Source organism: Lineus longissimus, chromosome 10, assembly GCF_910592395.1.
Source record: "Lineus longissimus chromosome 10, tnLinLong1.2, whole genome shotgun sequence".
NCBI lineage: Eukaryota > Metazoa > Nemertea > Pilidiophora > Heteronemertea > Lineidae > Lineus > Lineus longissimus.
This window is the reverse complement of record NC_088317.1, coordinates 5,034,835-5,056,848: the sequence shown is the minus strand read 5'-3', so window position 1 is coordinate 5,056,848 and position 22,014 is coordinate 5,034,835. Positions and strand designations below refer to the sequence as shown.

Below are 22,014 nucleotides of genomic sequence, written 5' to 3'. Positions count from 1 at the left end.
TCTCCCCAGGCTATGTACAAAAATCGTCACTGCTAATTTCATAAGCACTGCTTGGTGCACTAAGATCAACTGAGTGAGGTTAATAAACAGAGATCTATAGGGGTCTGTCATCGTCCGCAAATTGTCCTCAGCTTGAATTCACTCGGGAGTATCCAAAAAGTATGTACTGGTACACATCGAGGGGGAGGGGGGTCGATGCCAGAGCATATTGGGTCGGTACAAGGGGATGGGGGGTTCAATTTCAAAACATACATACACAACCAGAGCACCATTTTTTGCGCTGGCAACTTTGCATAGGAGTTTTCGCCAGTGTCACCATCTTACGGTATTGATCTACGTATTAAGCCAGGACACGCCTGCTGGAAATCGCAGGAATTAATTGTTTTTAATGTCCCAGGAGAGACGCTGGCAAGCTAAATTCACATTTCACGAAATTCGGCAGAAATGATCGTACTTTATGGATGCTCCCCGACGACAGACCACATTCATCGAGGCAAATCGTTCTTGGAGTTTTCTAATCAAATCACCCGAGGGAAATAGTGACCCACTTCACTATTGGACATTCCTCCATGCTATCAGATTGGCTATGGATTCGACAGCATCTTTCACGGTAATGACATATTGCGAAGTGTTCCATCCTGATCATGGTACACTGCATCAGGACGACGTCAGACCAAAGTTACGATCATTTGTAACAAGCGTCTTTGCACAAAGGGCAAAAAGTCAGGCTATCATCGTCAAGCGATTTTAAAATGATGACAAACATGACAAATAGGGTGAACTGTCCAAGCAATCACACCACTGTCAACAGGGGTAGTCTTTTTGGGGGGGGGGGGGCAAACCGTCCGTGGAATCCAAATCGTCCTGTAGTCAAACTTTGAAGAAGAAACAACAACAACAGTTTAAGATTTTTATTTTTATTGAAAAGAATTCCCTAGGCCATGGTTTAGGAAATGAACCACCTCATCAACCGACAGCAGACTTCACACCAACCTTCCCGTCCACAAATGCATATTATACAGCTTCTGCTGTAAACCAGCAGACTATTTTGTCAACTAAGAACAAACAAGAAACGATTTCATCTACAGGTGATCAACAGAGTCTCAAATATGATTGTGCTGCAGTGCTTAAAACTTCTGTGCCAACAGATATTCAATTCCCAAAATCATAAGCAAAGAGAACTACCCCCTTTAAAACCTTCTCTAAAAAGGGCTGACTCTGGATGGTTTTACACTTCCTTCAAATGTACATAAAGACATTGAAGACAATTGTTGTAATAATGATACAGTGTCAGTATTTTTGATGTCCAAATTTCCAAAATTGAAATTCCTTAACAAAGATCCAAAGATCACATTTTGTTCCCTTGTTTTTTTCTTCAAATTCCGCTGAAGTCCAAGTCCAATTTCCATAGTTTAGATCCCATTTTGAATTTCCCTTGACACATTTTGTTCACTATCTGGAGCGTCCTGAGGAAATCAGGGGTCAATGTTTGCTCCCCCCGGCCCTGCACACAAACATTTCCCCCACATTGGCTGAAGTACAAAACATCAACCCCTGATTTCCTCAGGATACAAAATGTCAATCTCAATCCACTTTAATTTGCACATTTTGCCCATAAAAGTATCTGGCCGAGTCCAAAATTTGTCCGTCTCCACAAATTTCCTCTGAACACTTTCTGTAACGAGATATTTCCAATCCAAATGGCAGATATTTCTTCATCACAATAGGTAAATTGTCAAAGCTATCAAGCTATCCCTGCCTATCCCTGTCTGAAATAATCATGCAACTTGAATAAATGTTGACGACATCCGATTCAAGGCATTGATTACAAAACAATCAAGCCCCGAACTGGTCGTCTTCCATAGCTAAAGAAGTACCTGCTCTAGCGGGTCGCTGTAGTAACTTGTCCTCGTCGTCAAATCCCGACAAACTGCGAGTTAATCGTTCTTTTTCTTGTAAAAGTTCTGAAACTTTGTGATGATTCTGTTCCAATCGAGATTCTAACGTCTGCATCAACGGCCCTGACATCACCTCCATGATGTGGCAGATTGCCCGTGTATAAACTGCAAAGATATAGCAACTGTTGTTTTAGAAATATTAATTCAGATGACAATCACTGGTTGGGCAACTTAAAGGGGGGCTTAGGCTATAGGTAGGAGCAAGGAGATCAAATTTGTGGCCTTTTGGTGACTTAATACAGTGGAACCTCCCTTAGCGGACACCTCCCTATTAAGGACAACCTCTCTACCAAGGACACTAGGTTAGGCCCCAAATTGTCTGTTTCGATTCAAGTTGACCACTAATCAGGACACCTCTCTATTGAGGACAGAACTTGTCAGTCCCGAGGATATCCTTAATAGAGATTTTTTACTTTAAAATTCAGCCAACTCGATGGAGTTTTTAGTGACCCTTGTGTTCCCAAAGAGTCCCAGATCAGAATGCACAAGTAAAATAAGAACTTCTGTGGTAAGCTTTCGGCAAAAAACACCCGGTAACAAAATCTTTGGACCAACCTGAACCATTGTAAATCCTTGATATAAGATCGAGATGATGACCCTGACTAGACCGAACATATTCGTCCTCCTCCTCCTGGCTTAAGATCTTCGGTAACTCCGTCAGCGATTCTAATGAAGCCTTCCCCATCGAATCTCGCCGGATGATCTGGAGCGGGATTTCCAATCTCATATACCTGAAAAGATTTCTCTCATTAGTGAAAAGATTATCGTTATCACCACCGAGTTTTAAACCCACAGGTTAATTTATCTCGATATTCAAAGCATATGACATCATATGATCCACGTAACCAGAAGGACACAGTTGATTTAGGTACAAAATTTACAAATGAGCGCATATTTTGTCTGTTTTTCTTGTGATGAATCCATTCTCCAAGGGCTCAAACAGCAGTAACAAGGGCAGGCTGCTCGGTAAGTTAGAAGGCCTGCCTTGAATACCCAAGATTATTGGCGAACTGCAATCATAATGGAGTTAATGTAATTTTTCACGGCATTTTATTTTTGCAGATTTTGCTGGCAGCGAAATATGCGAAATTAAAACGCACGCAAACATTTCCCGGTTTACAGTATATGTGAACCAAACTTACTGTGGTGCTTCCCCCTCAGGACTCTGGTTTATCGACTGGAAGCATGTGACTTGAAATCGACACTGCTTGGTTGTTTTATCTTGGTTGAAGACAGAGAATATCAGTCCGATGAAACCTTCGTCCATCATCTGGTACATGGCCTGGGTTCTCACATCTGAAGCAGAAATATGACGTCAATCAATTCGTGAACCTCGAAAATTTCACTTTTATCTTAAAACAAACAGTTTAAAGCGTAATTTAGCATGCTTTCATACTACTCACCAACATGTGATGGCCAGACCGTGATGTGAGGGTGGGAATGATACCATCCAAGGACTCTCATCGGCCGCTGCAACTCATGTGCAAGATTCTAAAACAGACAAAAAGATGAAATAGTTCAAAATTTTCAAGTTATTTTAGTGACCTGCTCTCCCTATTGAGGACAGCACTTGTCAGTCCCGAAGGTGTGCTCGTTCTAAATCAGAATTTTCTTCTTCTTTTGACGTGCATTCTACAAATGTCCTCCTAGTAAGTTTGTCATACAAATCTGTTAAACTAACCATTGAATTGGTTTAGCCTCAGTCAAACAGTCTTACCTCTGCTGTTGTTGAAGCTGCCGATAACTGTTCTGGCGATATCTCAACTCGATCAGGTTGTTTATCAGATCGTCTCAACATGATCACAGCCGATATGTGCAAGACTCGTGTCTCATCAATCTGAAAAGGAACAATAGTGGCCTTTACTTGCAGAATTCACATCGTGACGCAGACACAACACAGGCCTACGTACAAGAAGGGCAAATCCAGAGGATTTGGGATTTTTATACTATAGGATAGAAAATAATGTATAAAATACATTGGCGTTGACCACAACCCTCGTTGATCTCCAAAGGAAGTCTGTAAAACCCCTTCTCCCTTTACTGACATCACAAGATACAAGCATCTCATAGTCTTTGGACATGGATTTCTTTTATGTTGGACTAAAATCTACTGCGACACCACCACTCTGTACATTGATGTACACAAAAATGTACAGTTTTACAAGTCATACCTCTCCAATCAAAAGCCCCATTACTTCCTCTTTTTCTGTCGACAAAGCGTGCGTCAAACACACCATATAGGCGTCAGAATCAATATGAACACAATTTACAGCCATATTTTCTTTTCCTGGCTCTGAAAATGGTGAATATGTTCAGTATATTTTACTTTCTCATGTTTTTATTTGAGATTTCTTGCGCATCGCACAAAATTGCTCGCAATCCATTTTCTATTGCGAATCACATTTGCAGTGCTTTAGACTTTTTTAATCCGCAAGAGGGCAGCAGCAGTTATTTGCAGATGACACAATTTTCAGGGCACAAAGTTCACTTTTTAGTCATCAAGATCAATATTTTCGTTATCTAAAGCCTGTCCAGCTGATAAAAGGGTCAATGAGGACTTCGGACAGCAGTAAGTTAATGCCACGAAGGCATCAATACACAGGTTCTTGTCTCTTTGAACAGCTGATTTTACAGTTCGTTTTTGTTTTTTGTTCTTTTCATTTTGCACTTGCAGTCTGCACACGGCAGTTTCATGTACAATCGCCATTCCACAGCAGAGTTGCTGTCACATCACATGATAAATACATGTCACATGTCATCCAATGTATATATTGCAATTGAATATATATTTTTCTGGTTGTGCCTGATTGCACTGTAACTGCTGTACTGGTGTACTTCCCTGAGAGTCGGATTGAACACTGAAGTGGTGAAGTGAAGAAGCACTTCCTGTCTGGTCCTTCAGCTTTTGGGTTTGCCATGTTTGCACCATTGATTAAATCCATGAATCGATAACCTCACACCAGTGAGAGGTAGCCGTTAAAAGCCAAAACAAGTCTAAATGAAGAAAAGAACACATAGTGTGCGACCACCAGTCTTTTGAGTGGTTGCAATCATATAATTCTGAAGAGATTGCAAAGTCAAATCTTGGATTTCGTCCGAGAGATAATTTTACTGAAAAAGTCATTTTTAGCTTCTTAATCATAATGTGTTAGTATTAAACTATCGATGACTGCAATAACACACAACAGAATCGCCTGGTGAGGCTGGTTCTGTCATTGTTTCAACAACAATACTTTCGATTCCTGGAGAATGAGTGACCCTGATCAAGGTTCAGAACTAATTAGGTCAGAGTCTCACATTAAGCTGCTCATAGACTACATGATGATGAAGCATTGGTCAGTGGCAATGTTGCCTATGGAGATATATATTCAAAATTACAGTTTGTAATATCCTTAAAGCTTTAAAGTGTAGAAATCATTTTATGTTATTCTAGGGAATCTTGCTGTGTGAGTAATGGTACTATCTGTTGGTGTAACTATTCACTGCTCATATAGTCATAGTTGTTATTCATGATCAAAATTGAGGCTAAAATAACAGTTTGACTTATTTAAGAGTTTTCTTTGAAAAACAGTTGTTCTTCTGTCTTTGTACCGATTGCCTAACGTAGCCCTACTTTAAAAATTGTTCTTGGTGGAATTGCAATCATTTATTTGCAGTGGTTTATATCATGAGTGTCATTCAAAATATGTAGCAATGGCATAGAGGTCCAATTGGATCTTTGAGGACTTTTGGGCTGTGTATTCGGAGCTGAGCCTTTTCCGAAAAATTTCAAGGCACTTATTTATAGGACCCAAAGATAGCATGTATGGTGTAATTTAGCAGCTATTAGTTAAAAAAATTCAAAGTATAAAGTGTAATGTTTTGTATCTTTTCATTTCAGAGTCGTGTAACATCGTAGCCATGGCGATGCGAGGGAGATGGTGCCGGACGAGGATTGGGAACATCTTCCTGGTCATCATAGTCGTCGCTATGGTCCTTTTTGTCCTCAACTACTTCTACGGCCTCGATACATTCTTCCGCAAGGACAGACAGCCAATTGACACTGAAATGGGTCCAATTAGGTCACACAGGTTAGTTAATAGCTATTCTATCTTGCCCTGTAATAGTTTTCAATCAAAATTCGTGAAGTTCTTCTTGTCCCCAGGGCAAACTTCTCTGTCAGGTAGACCAAGGCAAACGGATGGTGGGAAAATCAAACTGTATTTGCTGACATTTTCACGGCCGAACCACTGTCAACTGTCCATATAGATATACAATGTCAGCTTTTGACAACCAGAATACCATCTTCAGGGAAAGTTAGGACCTGAAACATTTTTTTCGCTAAAAGCCATTACAAAGCGGTTCTGAGTTGGCGAATTTTTTTTTGGGGGGGGGGTTGCTGGGAAGGGGGTCATTTTTGGTAATTCTTTATCATTTTTTTACTCAAAATGTAAAATATGGTCTCTGATGGATAGAAAAGATGGTGAAAATCGAGAACATTATTGGTCTTATAACTCTTTTATCTTGTATCTCTTTAAAATCCACATTCCAGGAAACACCACAGGACACATCGCAAACATGGAAGGACGTCAAAGTCTGACGTGCAAGTTTGTCCACGGCCAAAACTCGATTTACAACACGACATCATCAAAGGGGCATTCCACCAAGTGCCACCACTGCGTTGTTTGAAAAAGCCGCTATTCTACATCGAAGATGGCGTCATTCATGTCAACCAATCGGAAGTCCGGGGGAAAAAGATTGAAAAGTGCGTGTATCGTGCAATAGAGAGAATGGTCGATAACATGTACGTCTACTCGAAGCCTCACACCCGATACCAGGAACCGTTTGCTTTGAAAATAAAGCATGATTTCTTCAGGGTGCAGTGTTTTGTTAGCGACATGAACCCGGGGAGACAGTTGAAGCAGGTTCAGGATGATGGGGTGGCTGCCAACCTAGCCATGAATTCTGATACCAGACAGGTTAGGGCTGGCAATTTGCGTAGACAGGCTAAGCTTGATGCCAATGCTGGTTTGCGTAGACAGGCTGATGTTACTGGGAATAGACAGGTTAGGCCTGGTGATACGCATAGACAGGCTGGGCTGGATGGTGCACATAGACAGGATAGGGTTGCTGCCTTTGATAGACAGGACGAGCTCGATGGTGTTGGTGGACAAGCAGCTCGGCTTGATAGTGGTCATAAGCAAACTGGGGTGGGTACTGGTTCTAGGGGAAATTTGAATCCAGTGCATCAAGTTCAATCTGGAAGAGTTCAACCTGGTGTAGGGTTCAGGAGTGAGAATACTGGCGACATTGGCCGAAGGGGGAAGACACATCCTGACTCATTGAATAATCTGTATGAAGACAAGGGTGAGGAGAATACGAACAATGTGGGCATGGTGGGGGAAAAGAACGAGGCTTTTAGGGGTGGTGTTGTCGAAAATGGGGTGGTGCGGGGTAGGTTGAATGGAGGAGCTGAGTCAGTGGCTGTTCACAGGGGGGAAAGTGTTAGACCTGTGGAGCATAAGGTTAAAGGGAATGGGAACATTGGTGAACAACCTCGGGGTGGCAATGTCCAGGATTCCGTGCTTCGTGATGGGGTGAAACAAGATCAAGGTAGGGTCGAGGGCAGTTTGAAACAGGGTGGACCTAATGTTAGGCGGGTAGAGAACGGATTGTTAAGTCCAGTCGCTAGGGATGAGAATCGGCTTGATTCTGCTGGGAGAAGAGGTATGGAACAAAGAGTACGCCCCATGCTTGCAAATAGTCTGCAAAATCAACAGAACCCTGTTCAAAATGGTCAAAATCCTCCTGCCAAGAAAAAACAAGGTGATCCTACTGCTAATGTTATGAAAGCACCCGTGAAGACTAAAATAAACACACGCCTTCCCAACGACCTGAATCGGCCAGTCAACCTGAATCAACCTGTTAACCCCGCCCAAAAAGCTCCCGCCAAGCCGGTCCGTGGGATGGACAATGTCGATCCTAAGCCAACACAGACCACAACGCCACCTGCAGACGACGACTCCGAAGAAATGTACGACAATGAACCCGACTATGATCAATTCTTTGCGCATGTCCACCCGCGCAGAGACGTGTTCGAACGCATAGACGAACTCCGACCAAAGGATGGTACCAAACAAATGAATGTTCTGATGGTGATTATCGATTCGCTGTCGCACATGAGTTGGAAGAGGAAACTACCCCAGACCTATCGCTTCTTGAAGAACAGTTTGGGTTCGACCGTTCTTGATGGATACAATATCGTCGGCGACGGGACTACACCTAATATTGTTGCACTTCTTACAGGTAACTACAGTGTTAATTCATTGGTTACTTTTGCCCAGCGTTATACATAGCTCCACTTGCCAAATATTTTGTGCCACTGGCCTTGGGTTAACTGTCACCAGTTTGCTGCCTTGAACACATTCCAATAGGTCTGGTTCTCGTTCCTGGAACTCTGTATCTGGACAGAATGAGTTGTTAACCCATAGCCGCCTTGTAGATGTTGAAGGGCCGCCTCCTAGCGTCGCCAATGCTTGGATCCAACTTGGGTCTGGACCCTTGCCTAAGACCCGCCTGGCAGGGCTGGACCTGCCAGGAGCCAAGGGGAGCCCAGAGTTGCCCCGAGGGTCACAGGGATGCACAAGCAGCTGTACTACGGCCTATTGATGGCAAAAAGCACTAAATACTGAGAAAAAGCCAGCACTGAGGACTCCTTGGAAACTTAACTTAAACTGAGGACTCCTTGCATGGCATTTGGTTCTGCCTTCTGGACCCCACCAACATGTCAAGTATCTAATAATTCTGAAATCTTAACAAATGTGAAACCTCTTTGTCAATTGCAGGAAAACAAATTGAAGAACTCCCCGAGACGAGAAGAAGTCAATACGATTCGACTTACGTCGACCGTTACCCGTTACTCTGGCTCGACTACGAGAAAAAAGGCTACGCTACACTCTTTGCCGAGGACGAACCAACAATGGGGACATTCAATCTACGCTTAAACGGATTCGAAAAGACACCAACCGATCACTACATGCGGCCGTTTTGGCAAGCTATTTGGGAATCGACGCTGAACAAAAATAGTCCGCGTTTCTGTCTTGGTGAAAAACCAAAACATCAATACATGTTGGACTATGGTCGAGATTTCTTCGTCAAATATCATAATGTTTCGAAATTCGGTATAATCTTCCACGGGGAGTTGACGCACGCTGATAACAATCCCGGTGAACACATCGATACTGATCTAGTCAAGTTCCTGGTCGCGTTAAAATCCGGACATTATTTGGATAATACTTTACTGGTTGTCATGAGTGACCACGGGGCGCGATACAGCACCGTGCGTCACACAATACAAGGCAAACTAGAGGAAAGACTTCCGTTAATGTCCTTGGCCTTCCCGAAATGGTTCCAAAAGAAATATCCCGCGTCTATAAAAAATCTTAAAGACAACGTCGGAAAGTTAACGACGCCTTTTGATGTTTATGAAACATTGAAAGATGTTTTAGATTCGAAACGATTAGAAACGCGGCCGAAATATAACGACAGGGGTATTAGTGTTTTGAAGTCGATTCCGAGAAATAGAACTTGTGCGTCTGCTGGTATTGCCCTGCACTGGTGCACGTGTTTACGTTATGAGGAAGTTGATACGAAGGACAAGCTGACGCGGAAAGCCGCGGCAGCCGTCGTGACGCACATGAACAAGATGACGACTAATCATCGGGACGTGTGCCATGAGCTGACGTTACAGAATCTGTTCGATGCAAAGATGATTATTCCAAATGAACAGGTAACTATACGTTCGCGTAGAGGTCTGGCTGAGAATGGATTTAAAATCAGATAATGGGACTGACTGCTGGAATTAATTTGAAAAGGCGCGAAATTTTGAACGATCAGAATCACTGTTATTCGCGAAATACACAAAAATAAACGCCTGCAAAAACTATGTGGTCCACAGTATATCGCCATTATCCATGTTATCATGCTACTACCTCTCCAACTTTTATCTTGCAGTTACTGAAATATTACAACTCCTTCGACAACGACCACCGGATTGCTAACTTCACGAAAAAGGCTCAGGTCGATTCGGCGCACTTCCAGATAACGTTTGATACGGCGCCAAGCAACGCCCTCTACGAAGGGACAGTCCTCGTCGACTTCAAGAAAGGATCGTACAAAGTCACGTCGGAAATCAGTCGTATAAATCCTTATAACAAGGAATCGCATTGTGTTATTGATAAGTATCCCGAGTTGAGAAAGTTCTGTTATTGTAAAAAGTCATTTTCTTCATCGCCAGCAAGTAGGACATATGTGTGAGAGAGTAGGCCGTACATTATATTCCAATTAAAAAGTCAGTAGAACATAGGCCTATTTATAATTGTTTGAAAGACACCGGCAAGACAAATCAACACTGACTATATTTCTTTGCCGAAATATTGCAACGTGGAATGCATTGGGAATAGAAATCGGCTGTTCAAGGCGCAAATGTCTCAACCGTGTATTTCAAGATGTCAGTCATTAGTGTCATCGCAACAGTGCTTGAAGTTGCTTGCGATAAATTCTGAAAATAAAGAAGTTTTTGGTATTATTTGCACAAGAACTGTGTTCATATCATGTAATTGCTCAATACAGGGTAGCCCAAAAAAATGTCTTCGTGAATGGTTTACCCACACTTGAGACATTTTTATCGGCTTATCCTGTAGTTCCAGCTTTGCCAGTATTTTCAGATCATTTATGCTCTGTACTGGTAACCTGACTGGGTGCTGAATGTGAATGTTGTGAAATTCATGTCCAATTTATGTATAAATGTCCATTTTGTGTATAAATGTCCAATTCATGTATACATCGAAACCACTAGTTATTGTGTAGTCCTAAGGTTCTACTACAAGCCTGCAGATTATTCTGGGCCCAAAGCATTTTTATAACAACTCTGGTTGAAAGTCATGTGTTAGGCAATCTTTTTGAGCAATGAACAAAGTAGTGGGTACTTGAATGTGAAAATTTTTTTTCATGATGTGATGTACTTTTATAAAAAAGTATGAGTACCATTGTCTTATGATAAGTGCAGTAATAATAAATAGCAGGTTTAGGTCTTATTCTCATGAATCAGTCATAAGTCTTTTTGTAGCCAAACTGTTATAGACAGAGCTCCATTGGAGTTGGGGGGGGGGGGGGGGGGGGGGCATTCCAGTGTATTTAATCTGGCAATATGTTGTACTTGATTTATATTGAAATAAGGTCTATTTAAAGGTAGTTTAGGCCTTGTACTACTTCTTTGCAATGATGTTTAATAGTAAAGTTCAGTATTTTCAAATATGTGCCATAATCAAATGGGAACTGGGAAAAATTAACACTGTAAATATTATGTCAGACTGTGCTTCCTCATTTATGAAGTACGACTCTAATTTATTGCCAAATGTTTAGTAAAGTGGAACCTCTCTTAGCAGACACCTCTCTAGTCTATTAAGGTCAGCCTCTCTATGATGGACACTGCATTTGGTCCCAAATTGGTCAGTTCTATTGAATTTGACCTCTGTAATCAGGACTCCTCTTTATTGAGGACAGCACTTGTCAGTCCCGAGGATGTCCTTAATAGAGAGGTTCTACTGTATGTATTTTTAGAACTTCGTGATTTGCGTTATGTCATTTTGAATTGAAATTTTGCAGCTTTCCAGAGCCATCAAATTGATGGCTCCTGACTGAGTTTACAGCAGTGCGATCTTACCTGGTATAGGTTAGTTTCAGCTAGATTAGGGCTTTGATCTGAAAGGTAGTATTCTAAGAAGAAAAATCTGCTACAATTTGGTATGATTTCTGTGCTTTCTATATGATATACAACGTCATGTAAATTGATGATTTTATGAAATAAACAGTCATTTGATATTGAACAGGATTTAAGTCTGAGATTTCAGGGCAATACGAGCTTGCACGTAGGGAGTATCAGTCCTTTTACTTTGTTCTCCCCAACCCCTGCTAGAGCATGGGTCAGCCACTCAAGTCCGGTGGACTTCGCCATGGCCTCTGTAGATCTCCTCCAGGCTGTGCGTACCCTGACGCAGCTACTCTTTAATCTTGAGGCGTGACAAGCAGTGTTCCTTGGCCTTCAAGTGTCATTCCGAGCCACTGACGTTGTGCGTATATCCATCCTTCACCACCGATAACTCCTCCCTGATCGGCCGTCAGAAGGGCTGTTACTTTATCGGTAGTCCCTGCATTTCCTTCCTTTCCCACACGTCCACGTCACAACAACACTTACTTTACACTCGCTAGTAGTTGTCGCACGAGACACGCACTGAAAGTCATCATAATGGAAGACCAGGTGTTCAATGAGTAACGGTTCCAGGGATGCCAACCTGACCCAAATGCAGAGTGCATGTTGTATAGAAGAAGGGTAACCTGATCCTGAGGTTGGCACTATCGATTCAGGCCGTCATTCAATTACTTTGTGTCCAGCAGTTTGATTGGCCACCCGTTTATGATGGTGCGTCCGACAGATTTCCTGGCCCTTTGTGTCAGCGGTGAAAGGAGGAGACTTTAGGACTGAAATTCACCTCCGATCAGTCGGCATGTAGAGTGTGTCACCCATCCAATTCTCTGCCCTTTGCTATCCCTATTGATCGGAGGACTAGTGGTATTCAAAGGCCAGGGCCATAACAAGGAGATCTCAGGTTCAGTCTGCAATTGGACCACAACTGTTGAATTTGTGTGGGTCCTTTACAAAAGACCTCAAAAGGATAGGCTCAATGTCCAGCATAGATTGTGACTCTACTGCTCAGCCAGTCTTGGTAGACAAAGGCACGATCCAGCCAACAGCCTGTCTTCAAATAGAGAGACTGCTGGTCAGAAGATCATGGGATCAGTTCTCAAAAGGATCGCTGCTGTATGGTTTAACTACTTGAGCAAGACCTCTCACTCTTAATTGCTTCATCCTTTTAGATTTCTCGGTTCAAGGTTCTCGGACCTGGTGCCTTTGCAAGAGCAAACAAAAACCTCATCCAGCTGGACAGTATGTAGAGTTTGACTTCTCTCTCTAGCAGGAGATGTCAGTCAATGAGCCAATAAACCCAACTGGGACACAATCATACATACAAATGGGTCGCAAGTCCTGAGGGTGTCGAGCAATACTTGTTAGAGAATGATATGAGGTCACAACAAATGCTGAAGAGGTCATCCAGTGGGGTAAAGGGCCACACTTCAAGTTTGCACATTTTTCTGACTTTCAGGACCTGACTGCCCCTGTACGGAACTGTACAGCATACACAAATGACCCTACCCCTCCTCATGTGCATACATCCTTAAAGTATGACCCCTATCGGCATCCCAATAAGCTGAGCTGTGCTTATTTTCAGAAGGGTATGCATCAAAACTGAGACAAAATTGACGTGTCGTCTCTTTCACAATAATGCAATACCCTGGTGATAGTCTGCGCCTCAAGAGCAGCGACTGTAGTATTGCTTGTACCCTCTTGTGATTGGTGGATAGCCCACGTCCCAAACTGATCATACTGAACTTCCAGTGGTGACGCGCGTTGTCTGTAAAGCTTAGCAATGTCAATACATTGAGGGTCAAGATGAAACTGATGGAAGTCGACCACACCTGGTTACACTTGATGAAGTCGACAGATGGTACCCTATCATGATTGGAGTACAGCCAAGGTCCCATACCGATGCCAGTAAACAGCACTTGGCTACATTTGTTGTTGCCAAGGTCCCCATACCAATGCAAGGTTATCATACTTTGGTGCATTTGATGAAGTTTATAAATGAAGAAAGAAGGAATCCATGACTTTGTTACACATATTCACAGCCATTTATTTAGAAAAGTATATACATCTCAAAAATGTTACATAAAATGTCCACAAGATAGTATCCAATGGCCCATAATCCAAAGACAAGAACATTATACTTTTCACCATTAAACAGCAGCAACAATGACTTCTTCATTTTGAGAAATATTTAATTTTCAGTACCAGATATGATATACAGGGTGTAAATTAAAACATGGCCCAATCAAAAGCATTATTAGGCCTTTGAAAGTGTCAGCAGGCCTTTCAATGGGGAAACATTTTAATTCACACTCTGTATTTTTGGAAAAATATTTACATTTCTGTCGCAAAGAATATTCTTAATGATTTTGGGAAAAGTTTACATCACTACATGATTCGAGAAACTCTATTACGCTATTTCAAAGTAGACAGCTCAAAAGCTCGAGGCATTGACGATTAAGCGTAGTATACCTTGCTCTAGTAAAGATACATGCTACACGAATGCCAAAAGGCATTCTACTTCAGTTTATAACTCCAGGCTTCTATAAATTAATAAGCATAGCATACATGTACATTGCAAACAACGCACATCACAAGGCATACATGTATCACTATCACAGTTAACGACTAGTAAAGACTTGAAAATTGCTGAAATATACAAATTTACACTTTCAAGTCTTTTAAAGACTTCATTATATATCTTGCATTTGCTTTCAAACCTACTCATTTACTGGTACTGGAGCCAAGACAAGATGACAGGCATACACCCCAAGTTTGCTTGACCAGCCTCAGCATAACATGGGAATTTAGCGGAGAAAATTCTAGTCTAGAAAATCAAGCAAGACAAGAATCTTGAAAACGTAACGACACCACATAAAAAAAACGTCACAGTACAGTCAATGACAGCGTGTGAATTCAACAGTTTATCCATAAATTGATGCACCGTTGATGATAAAATAGTTTGACAAACATTATTCACTTTTGCCCCAAAGGATGTAGCCATTTACATGTCAGACGGAGGAGCACATACATGACACAGTCATGTACATGCACACAGCCATGTACATGCACACAGCCATGTACATGTATATGCACATTACATTACACATATAAAACAAAATCCTAATGACTTCATTTTAACATGATTTCAAAAACAAAATTGCTTGATTCAAATCTTTTCAAATCTGATTTGATAAAATTGCTGAAATTCATACCTTCGTTCAAAATATGTGAAATATAGTGTCGTAAGAAAATTTAAATGTTGCATGAAAGTGTTATTTCGAAGATTTTGTATACAAATAGTGTCATGAAATGGATTTTAAAGTTGCACAAAAGTGTTATTTCAAAGATTTCGTATACAAAACATCATATGCTACATGTATCACAACCACTGAATAATGGAAAGGTTGATGAGTCTGTGAGAATAATAATACATACTTTGGGAATACAGGTACATGTAGAATGATTGTGACACAACTTCACTTTCGAAAATCGGACAAAATGACTGTTTGGCAAGAATATGATCATGATTAAAAAAGTGGAATGTAATTATTACCATAGCAATCGTATCTAGTTGCCATGGCAACTACATTGGTAACCATGGCAACATTATCTAGTGACATGGTTCGAACCTTGGCAACGGCATCCATTGACATGGTTGGCACATGAGTTACCATGACAATGTTGTCTGGCTCATAGCTGCCATGGGGACTACAACAGTAACCATGGCAACTGTATCTAGGCACCCACAACAGTCCATAGCAACCAATGGAATCCACAACATGTACTACGAAAGTTAGTCCTCATCTGGATGAACAACTAAAAGGTCATTGATAATACATGAATTCTGAAATTATACTAATATTTAATGAAACTCAGCAGTAAGTCACGACAGGCAATACACCACATAATACTTCGGATAATACAGGAATACATCAATGTCATGGTCGAGAAACAAAGTTCTGTAAATAAACAGCTCTTAGAGAATTTCTTCAGATTTTAACCTTACACGTTTATTACATACCCTATCCGGACGAGCTTTTAAGCCTTTTTCCACAGTGTGGACAGAAATAGCCAGGTCATAACGTTCAGAGTTTGGCCACAGGTGGCGTTCAGTCATTTGTTGGCACTCTCCTCCAGCGGATCAATATCTGATTGTCCGGACAAAAAGCACATTTAGGTCGGCTCAAATTCTGATAGTGTGGAGCAAAAGCAAATTTAGACTAGATCCAATTCTGATAATGTGGAGAAAAGCACATTTTAGACCGGATCCAATTCTAATCGAGTGGAGAAAACCAAATTTAGACCGGTTCCAATACTGATAATGTGGAGAAAAATCAAAATTAGACCAGATCAAATTCTAATAGTGGAGAAAAATCGATTTTAGACCGGATCAAATTCTGACAGTGCGGACAAAAATCAAATTCAGACCAGATCAAATTCTGATCCAGTCTTAATTTACTAGGTCAAACACGTATACAATGTATAGAAAATAATGCCACTTTTGTAAAAAAACAAACTGTCAGAGGATGTCATGGTTACAATGAACTTCATATGAGCATGGCAAACCAAATTTTAAATCACCTGCTGGGCTGAGGTTGATTAATGCAATAAAACCAAAGTGGGCTGATCAATACTGCCACGAGAGGATTTTTTGGGTCAATTTACACAATAACCAGATGGGAAATGGAAAACAGAAATTTTAAAGCACTTGTACATCAATGATATCAGATCGAATGAATTTATGCCAATGACAAAATTTGATAAACAACCTCACCTCGCCTTTCAAAATTCGACTGCCATATTAAAATCAATCAATAATCATTACCTCATGATCTAACACTTTACAATCCAATAATTCATTCGATACACAATCTCAATTCATGATTGGTCGGTAATCTTGACATTTAGGTATTAAATCAGCATGTACAGTCATGACTGACTTTTTTTAAACTGAGCTCAAGTTCAATCTATATAACGCAGCCAGCTATTATGGCTATTGTAATCACAGCATCGAAACTTTGATGGATGATATCACCGACTTTATGAAGTCAAATATAAACATATTTAGATGTCAAAAATCTTTTTAACAAGATTTTCGTTATCTGATAAACCAAACACTCTAGTCAAAGAACTGATGATCTTGGCTTTTTTTGTAAGGTTTAGAACAAGTACAGATAAACCTCCCTTTCAAGGTCACCTCTGACACAACAGTACCCCTTATAACAAGGGCACTGACCCATATCAGTCCATGAATAATTTTCACTTCCCTAAGGACCAACCATGGGGTAGTGGACTTTGATAGATGGCGCAGCAAGGCGTGTACCTTTCAAAGGCCTGTGTAAACATCGTGAGACAATGCCAACTGCTGATGATGTAAACGATGTCACATGACGTGCAGTACGAGTAACAGAGCCAACGAACAGGGGAAGCAAATCACGTCACAACCACAGATTGGACGTTGCAAGACGAGATTGGTTTGCCAAAGTCGTTTCACCTTGTTTCTTGTTCTTCTGGTATGAAACCGGCCTCCTCATGAGCCTTGAAAAGGTACACAACTGACTGCGCCACCTAGCAGATTCTATAGCCACTACCTCATCATAAACGCATCAATCTCAATCGTAATTCAAATCTCTCTCAATTTGGCGATTTAGTCCTGTTCCTGCTGTTCTTCCTGCTCTGTCTGCTCCTGCTCACTTTCCCGCTGCTGCTCACTTTCCCGCGCCTGCTCACTTTCCGGCTCCTTCTCACTTTCCGGCTTCTGTTCACTTTCCTGCTTCTCCTCCTTTGCCTCACCGCCCGACTGGGCACCCTCGTTCTTTTGACTGCGGGCAGTACTGCCTCGGGCACTCTCCCGAGCGCTCTGCTGTCGACTACTGGCACCACCATAAGCACTCTGAAGGTAGGAAAACATTTCGTGAAAGAAGGGACTAAATTGCAAAAAACTACCAATCATCAAAACCTATGGATAAGACCATTCCTCGGACAACTCATTAAAACTTTATGCCACTTTTTTTTTTAAATCATGTTTTTTTCTGAAGTTTTCTCTGGCGAACTTCCTTAAAGCTGAACCATACCTTTTGCATGAGCCACCACTCCTTGGGATAATGTGAGATATTATCCATAAAGTGCTGATTCTCTTCCCAATCCATCTGCCATTTGATATGATCGTACTCAGGCTGTCGTAGCGTGATGCGGCGAAGGATTTCTTGGTTGTCATGGGTGATGCGTAGCAATTCACGTTTTCGTTTTTCTCGGTTCAAACTGAAAATAGTGTGTAAAGACTTATGATGAGCTAAAACGTTTTGTGAAGCCTCTCCAGAGAGGTCGCACAGACTACATTAACATCACGTAGCAGCTTTTTGAATCAAAACCCTTTCTATGCGGCCAGCAAACATGATTTGCCAACTCGATCTCTCCATCTCTGCGAAGTAAATCTTTGTCACCAATGCCCATCACTGGGTGTCCAATGGTGTAAATGATTATAATGATAGCACTGACAATATCTTATACTCAAAGAGACCCCCTAAAGCATGAGTATGACAGTCTTTTATGTCAAAACACGATGTGGTCGCCTTCTCATTGACTGGCTGTATAAAAAAGACATTCTTATTGGCCCGTATTTCAGACATTTCAACTGTTTTGTCTTCAGGGGAAGTGGAACCACAATCCAAGCACTCCGTTCATTTGGAGGACCGCATGGAGTGTGGATGTCATATATGATTAGTATCACATTGCATTCAATATAAGATTCGATAATTCTCGTCTGCGCGAAACAGTAGGTGGCCATGGTGTCATGAGCATGAGGAGTAACATGAAAAGGTCTTTACAAAAATGAGAAGGCAATTTGAACAGCATGATTCAAGTACTCATTACTCTAGAAGCCAAATTGACACTAAAGTGCAGTCAGACTTATACAACCAGGAGCACAATGACTGAATGTAGGTGGGTTTTATAGTGTGTGGTCTCCACAGGCCAGTGACTCAAAATTATCACTGTTTTACCTCTCTTATCAGGACACCTCTCTGTTAAGAACTGCACTTGTCAGTCCCGAGAGTGTCCTTAATAGAGAGGTGCTACAGTAATTGATCAACTAGTCTATTCTAATACAATGTAGATCAATGAAACTACATTGCAGAGCTTTTTTTTAGTGGGAAAGCAATTTTTAAAACGAGATACGTTTTCAGGTAGGGAAATCCAATTAGTTCCGCTTGGTTGCATACATGTATAATCAATGCGAATGGTCAAATGAAAGAATAGAAATCCTATTAATAATCAATGCAACATGTCGTGAAAAGAATATTACAATTTGATTGAAAGGTTTCAGACACAGTGCGGAATAATTGAGCTGTTTTGGACGGAAATAGAAATTCCCATCAAAGTGGATGAAATATCTATTGAAAAGACATTACCACTGGAGCAATTCAACAAACTCCCGATGCGACTGACCAAAGAGAATTTGGATTTCAACAAGAGCTATTTAGCTGTGTTTCCAAACTGACTGCTCGTGAGAGAATTTGGTTAAGGACGATGCGAAGTACATTGTATTGGACTGGATGAAACACCAGAGATCTGATTTTCTGCCTTGCTACTAATTGGTACGGCATCGTTAATAGCGCATGGCTACAGAATGTGAAAAGAAAAGTACATCTAGGAAATTTTTTCTCCTCTTACAGTCCAAGTCACAACTGACATCCCTTCTACTTTGCACGCGAGCTGCGCGTCACTGGCATGCCAGTAACAGACTTTTCGCTCTATGTTTCGCGACTAACGACTGACGCGCCACTGACGCGATTAAAGGGATGTCAATTGTGATATGGACTGTACTTCAACAACACACCTACCTTTTGTATTCATAGTCATTTCTATTATCGATTCGTCCTCGCGTTCTCATGATATATGCCATCTTTTCCAACAGAATTCGGTTATCCCTCTCAATTGTCGCTAGACGTTCTTCCTCTAATTGTAATTTCTTTAGTTTCAAATGTAAATGCATATAAGTCCTTGGCGCCTTGGTGTCGACCATGGGCTTTACCTCCGCTACCTAGAGTAGAAAAGAAGAGGTACCATTAAAGACATGTACAGGGGTGTTCAAAAGAAACAACTCATGGTTGCGTAAGGCAGAGATGTTACTTTAGGCAGTACTGTTACCAGATATAAGGCATAAACGAGGGGCACTTAACTTTCCTTTGAACATAAAGCCATCTAGTAGCCCTTATCATAATATCCCTTCCCCATCCTAATATCACAATCGACATCCTTTAATTCACGTCATTGGCGCTACCCAGTGCGTAGCCGAGTGAATTATTGGCTCATCGAAACTGAGGACAAGGAGGTCCGTTGACTAGGTCTGGGTGGGGCCAGCATGACGACCATCCATCCATTAGGCCTACATGCACGATTGGCAGTCCTTCACCACAGATTTTCAAAATCTAAGCTACACACATACATAAACCCACTGAAAACAAGTAGCTACCTTTCTATAAAATGGCAATGAGGTGCTGAGAAAGGTCGTCAACAGCCAATGATGCCAGACAATGTCTCTAGGCCATTGTCAGTTCTGTTGTCAGTGCCCTTCTCTCGAGCAGACCCTCCATTTTGTGGAATCCAGACAGTTAATTTCATGTGACATGTAATAGTATTACACCGATCCTGAGGAAACCAAGGGTTCAGGAACCCGAGAAGCAAACATTAACACCTGATTTCCTCAGGATGTTTTATACAGTAGGTGATCAGATCTAAAGAAATCCATTTCCTTATTTCTATTCCATGGACATGGCAGGTTATAGAATAGAAATATTATAAGGCATCTTCTCAGATCAGGCAACAATATATTATAGTGATTATTTACAAGTGTACAGGTAACACTAAGAGCCATAATCAGCTGATGTCAGTAATGATAGTATCATATTGCATTTGTACATCACTACAGACAGTATACAATGTATACCACTATTTTACAGTACAAAAATGTACACAACCAAGAAAATCTGGAACCTCACCTTTCGCCTGTGTTCATTGTAATATGTCTCATCCCATCTCTGTTGTAATAACTTATTGTGGCAGGGGAGGATAGACTGATAAGATCGATGCATTTTCTCCGGATATTCTTGCCCTTTTCACACAATAACTAGAGCGAAACTAATGCAACCCGCCGAGCTACTGTTGTCGGAGATCAATATGGTTGCCTTGTGCGTGACCACGTGACACAACCCATGCCCATGGCAACGACAGGGATCCGCAAACAAAAGGGCATCGTTGTCGGTGGCGCGAAATTTGAATTCCCGTTAAAAAAATCCAGTTTACGAATAACACTTTATACCTACATAGCCATAGGTGTAGCCAAGGGGCAGTGCGGGAAACCACTTTGAGAACAATCTTTGAATCTAACCCATTAGAATTAGATGAATTGATGAATACGACACTGGAAGTGTTTGTATAGGCCTATGTGCAGTTGACTTGTATCCCTTGGAAAATAGTTGCACCAGCCCCTCCCCACTCACTAACTAGATCCCGCGGCCGGTGTAACAGTTGAAATGTCCTATGGTAGACGAGTGTATTATATGATAAAGATGTGCATTTCGTCATTGGTGATCGAGGCACCTTTAGGTCATCTTGACCACGCGACGGACGGGGCTCAGCAATTGTTGAATAATGTAAAATCGGCCAGGAGCCCATCCGACAACAAAGTAGCATGAATAAACAAATGGTAGTAGTACCGTATACCACATACTTCTTCTATAACAGAACTGGTCCATTGCAAGGGGAAACTTTCACATGATAAAGGGAATGGGTTGGATGTTTTAACCACTGCATGTAGGCGACAGTACCGTCGCAGCAGACTTTACGATAAAGACGGAGTCGCGTGCATCTTTCATCATTTTACCTTCGCTGGTGGAAACACAGGCACGTGGAAATTAGAGCCCCAATCGACTGACAGCCCCCCCCCCCCCCCCCCACGCACACACACCCGCCACTGAATACACACGTAACACAAGTAAAACGTGTGTTGTCTGTGGTGGGGGTATTTGTAAGTCGATAAGAGGGCGCTATTGAGGGCTATAATTGAGTAGGGCTATTTCTACGTGCCTGTGGTACAGGCAAGGGTATAGGTGCAGTTTCTATCTCTTATTGACTGCTACCATATGGATGCAACGGAATGTGGATGGGGTATCCCCCCTCTCATCCCTTTGGTTGGATTTGGATCTGTGGCTGGTTTAACACTGAGAGGCCTCGGGAGCGTATGATACGACGCCGGTCTCTCCTGTCATAATGGTAGACGGGGATTATCTCGGGGATTATCCCCAGCCTCTA

The 22,014-nt window shown here is 41.6% G+C and overlaps 3 protein-coding genes across 4 annotated transcripts; 1 reads left to right on the top strand and 2 right to left on the bottom strand.

The window, feature by feature from the left end:
- Positions 1–920: 920 nt before the first annotated feature.
- On the bottom strand, positions 921–4,346 carry LOC135494588 (lys-63-specific deubiquitinase BRCC36-like). Its single transcript, XM_064782697.1, has 6 exons — positions 4,130–4,346; positions 3,676–3,795; positions 3,362–3,449; positions 3,101–3,254; positions 2,514–2,689; positions 921–2,063 (listed from the first exon to the last, which is right to left on the bottom strand). The coding sequence occupies exons 1-6, from the start codon at positions 4,232–4,234 to the stop codon at positions 1,837–1,839; spliced, it is 870 nt and encodes a 289-aa protein (XP_064638767.1). The 5' UTR covers positions 4,235–4,346; the 3' UTR covers positions 921–1,836.
- Positions 4,347–4,404: 58 nt separating this feature from the next.
- On the top strand, positions 4,405–11,104 carry LOC135494587 (uncharacterized). Of its 2 annotated transcripts, none has more exons than XM_064782695.1 (5): positions 4,405–4,527; positions 5,839–6,028; positions 6,490–8,243; positions 8,783–9,726; positions 9,951–11,104. In XM_064782695.1, the coding sequence occupies exons 1-5, from the start codon at positions 4,509–4,511 to the stop codon at positions 10,251–10,253; spliced, it is 3,210 nt and encodes a 1,069-aa protein (XP_064638765.1). In that variant the 5' UTR covers positions 4,405–4,508; the 3' UTR covers positions 10,254–11,104. The 2 variants fall into 2 exon arrangements, with proteins under 2 accessions (XP_064638765.1, XP_064638766.1); XM_064782696.1 differs by lacking the exon at positions 4,405–4,527 and adding an exon at positions 4,540–4,591.
- A 2,618-nt stretch (positions 11,105–13,722) lies between these two features.
- LOC135494733 (sperm axonemal maintenance protein CFAP97D1-like) lies at positions 13,723–20,879 on the bottom strand. Its single transcript, XM_064782989.1, has 4 exons — positions 20,703–20,879; positions 19,545–19,744; positions 17,778–17,964; positions 13,723–17,596 (listed from the first exon to the last, which is right to left on the bottom strand). Exons 1-4 carry the CDS (start codon positions 20,793–20,795, stop codon positions 17,351–17,353), a joined length of 726 nt encoding a protein of 241 aa, XP_064639059.1. The 5' UTR covers positions 20,796–20,879; the 3' UTR covers positions 13,723–17,350.
- Positions 20,880–22,014: the final 1,135 nt, after the last annotated feature.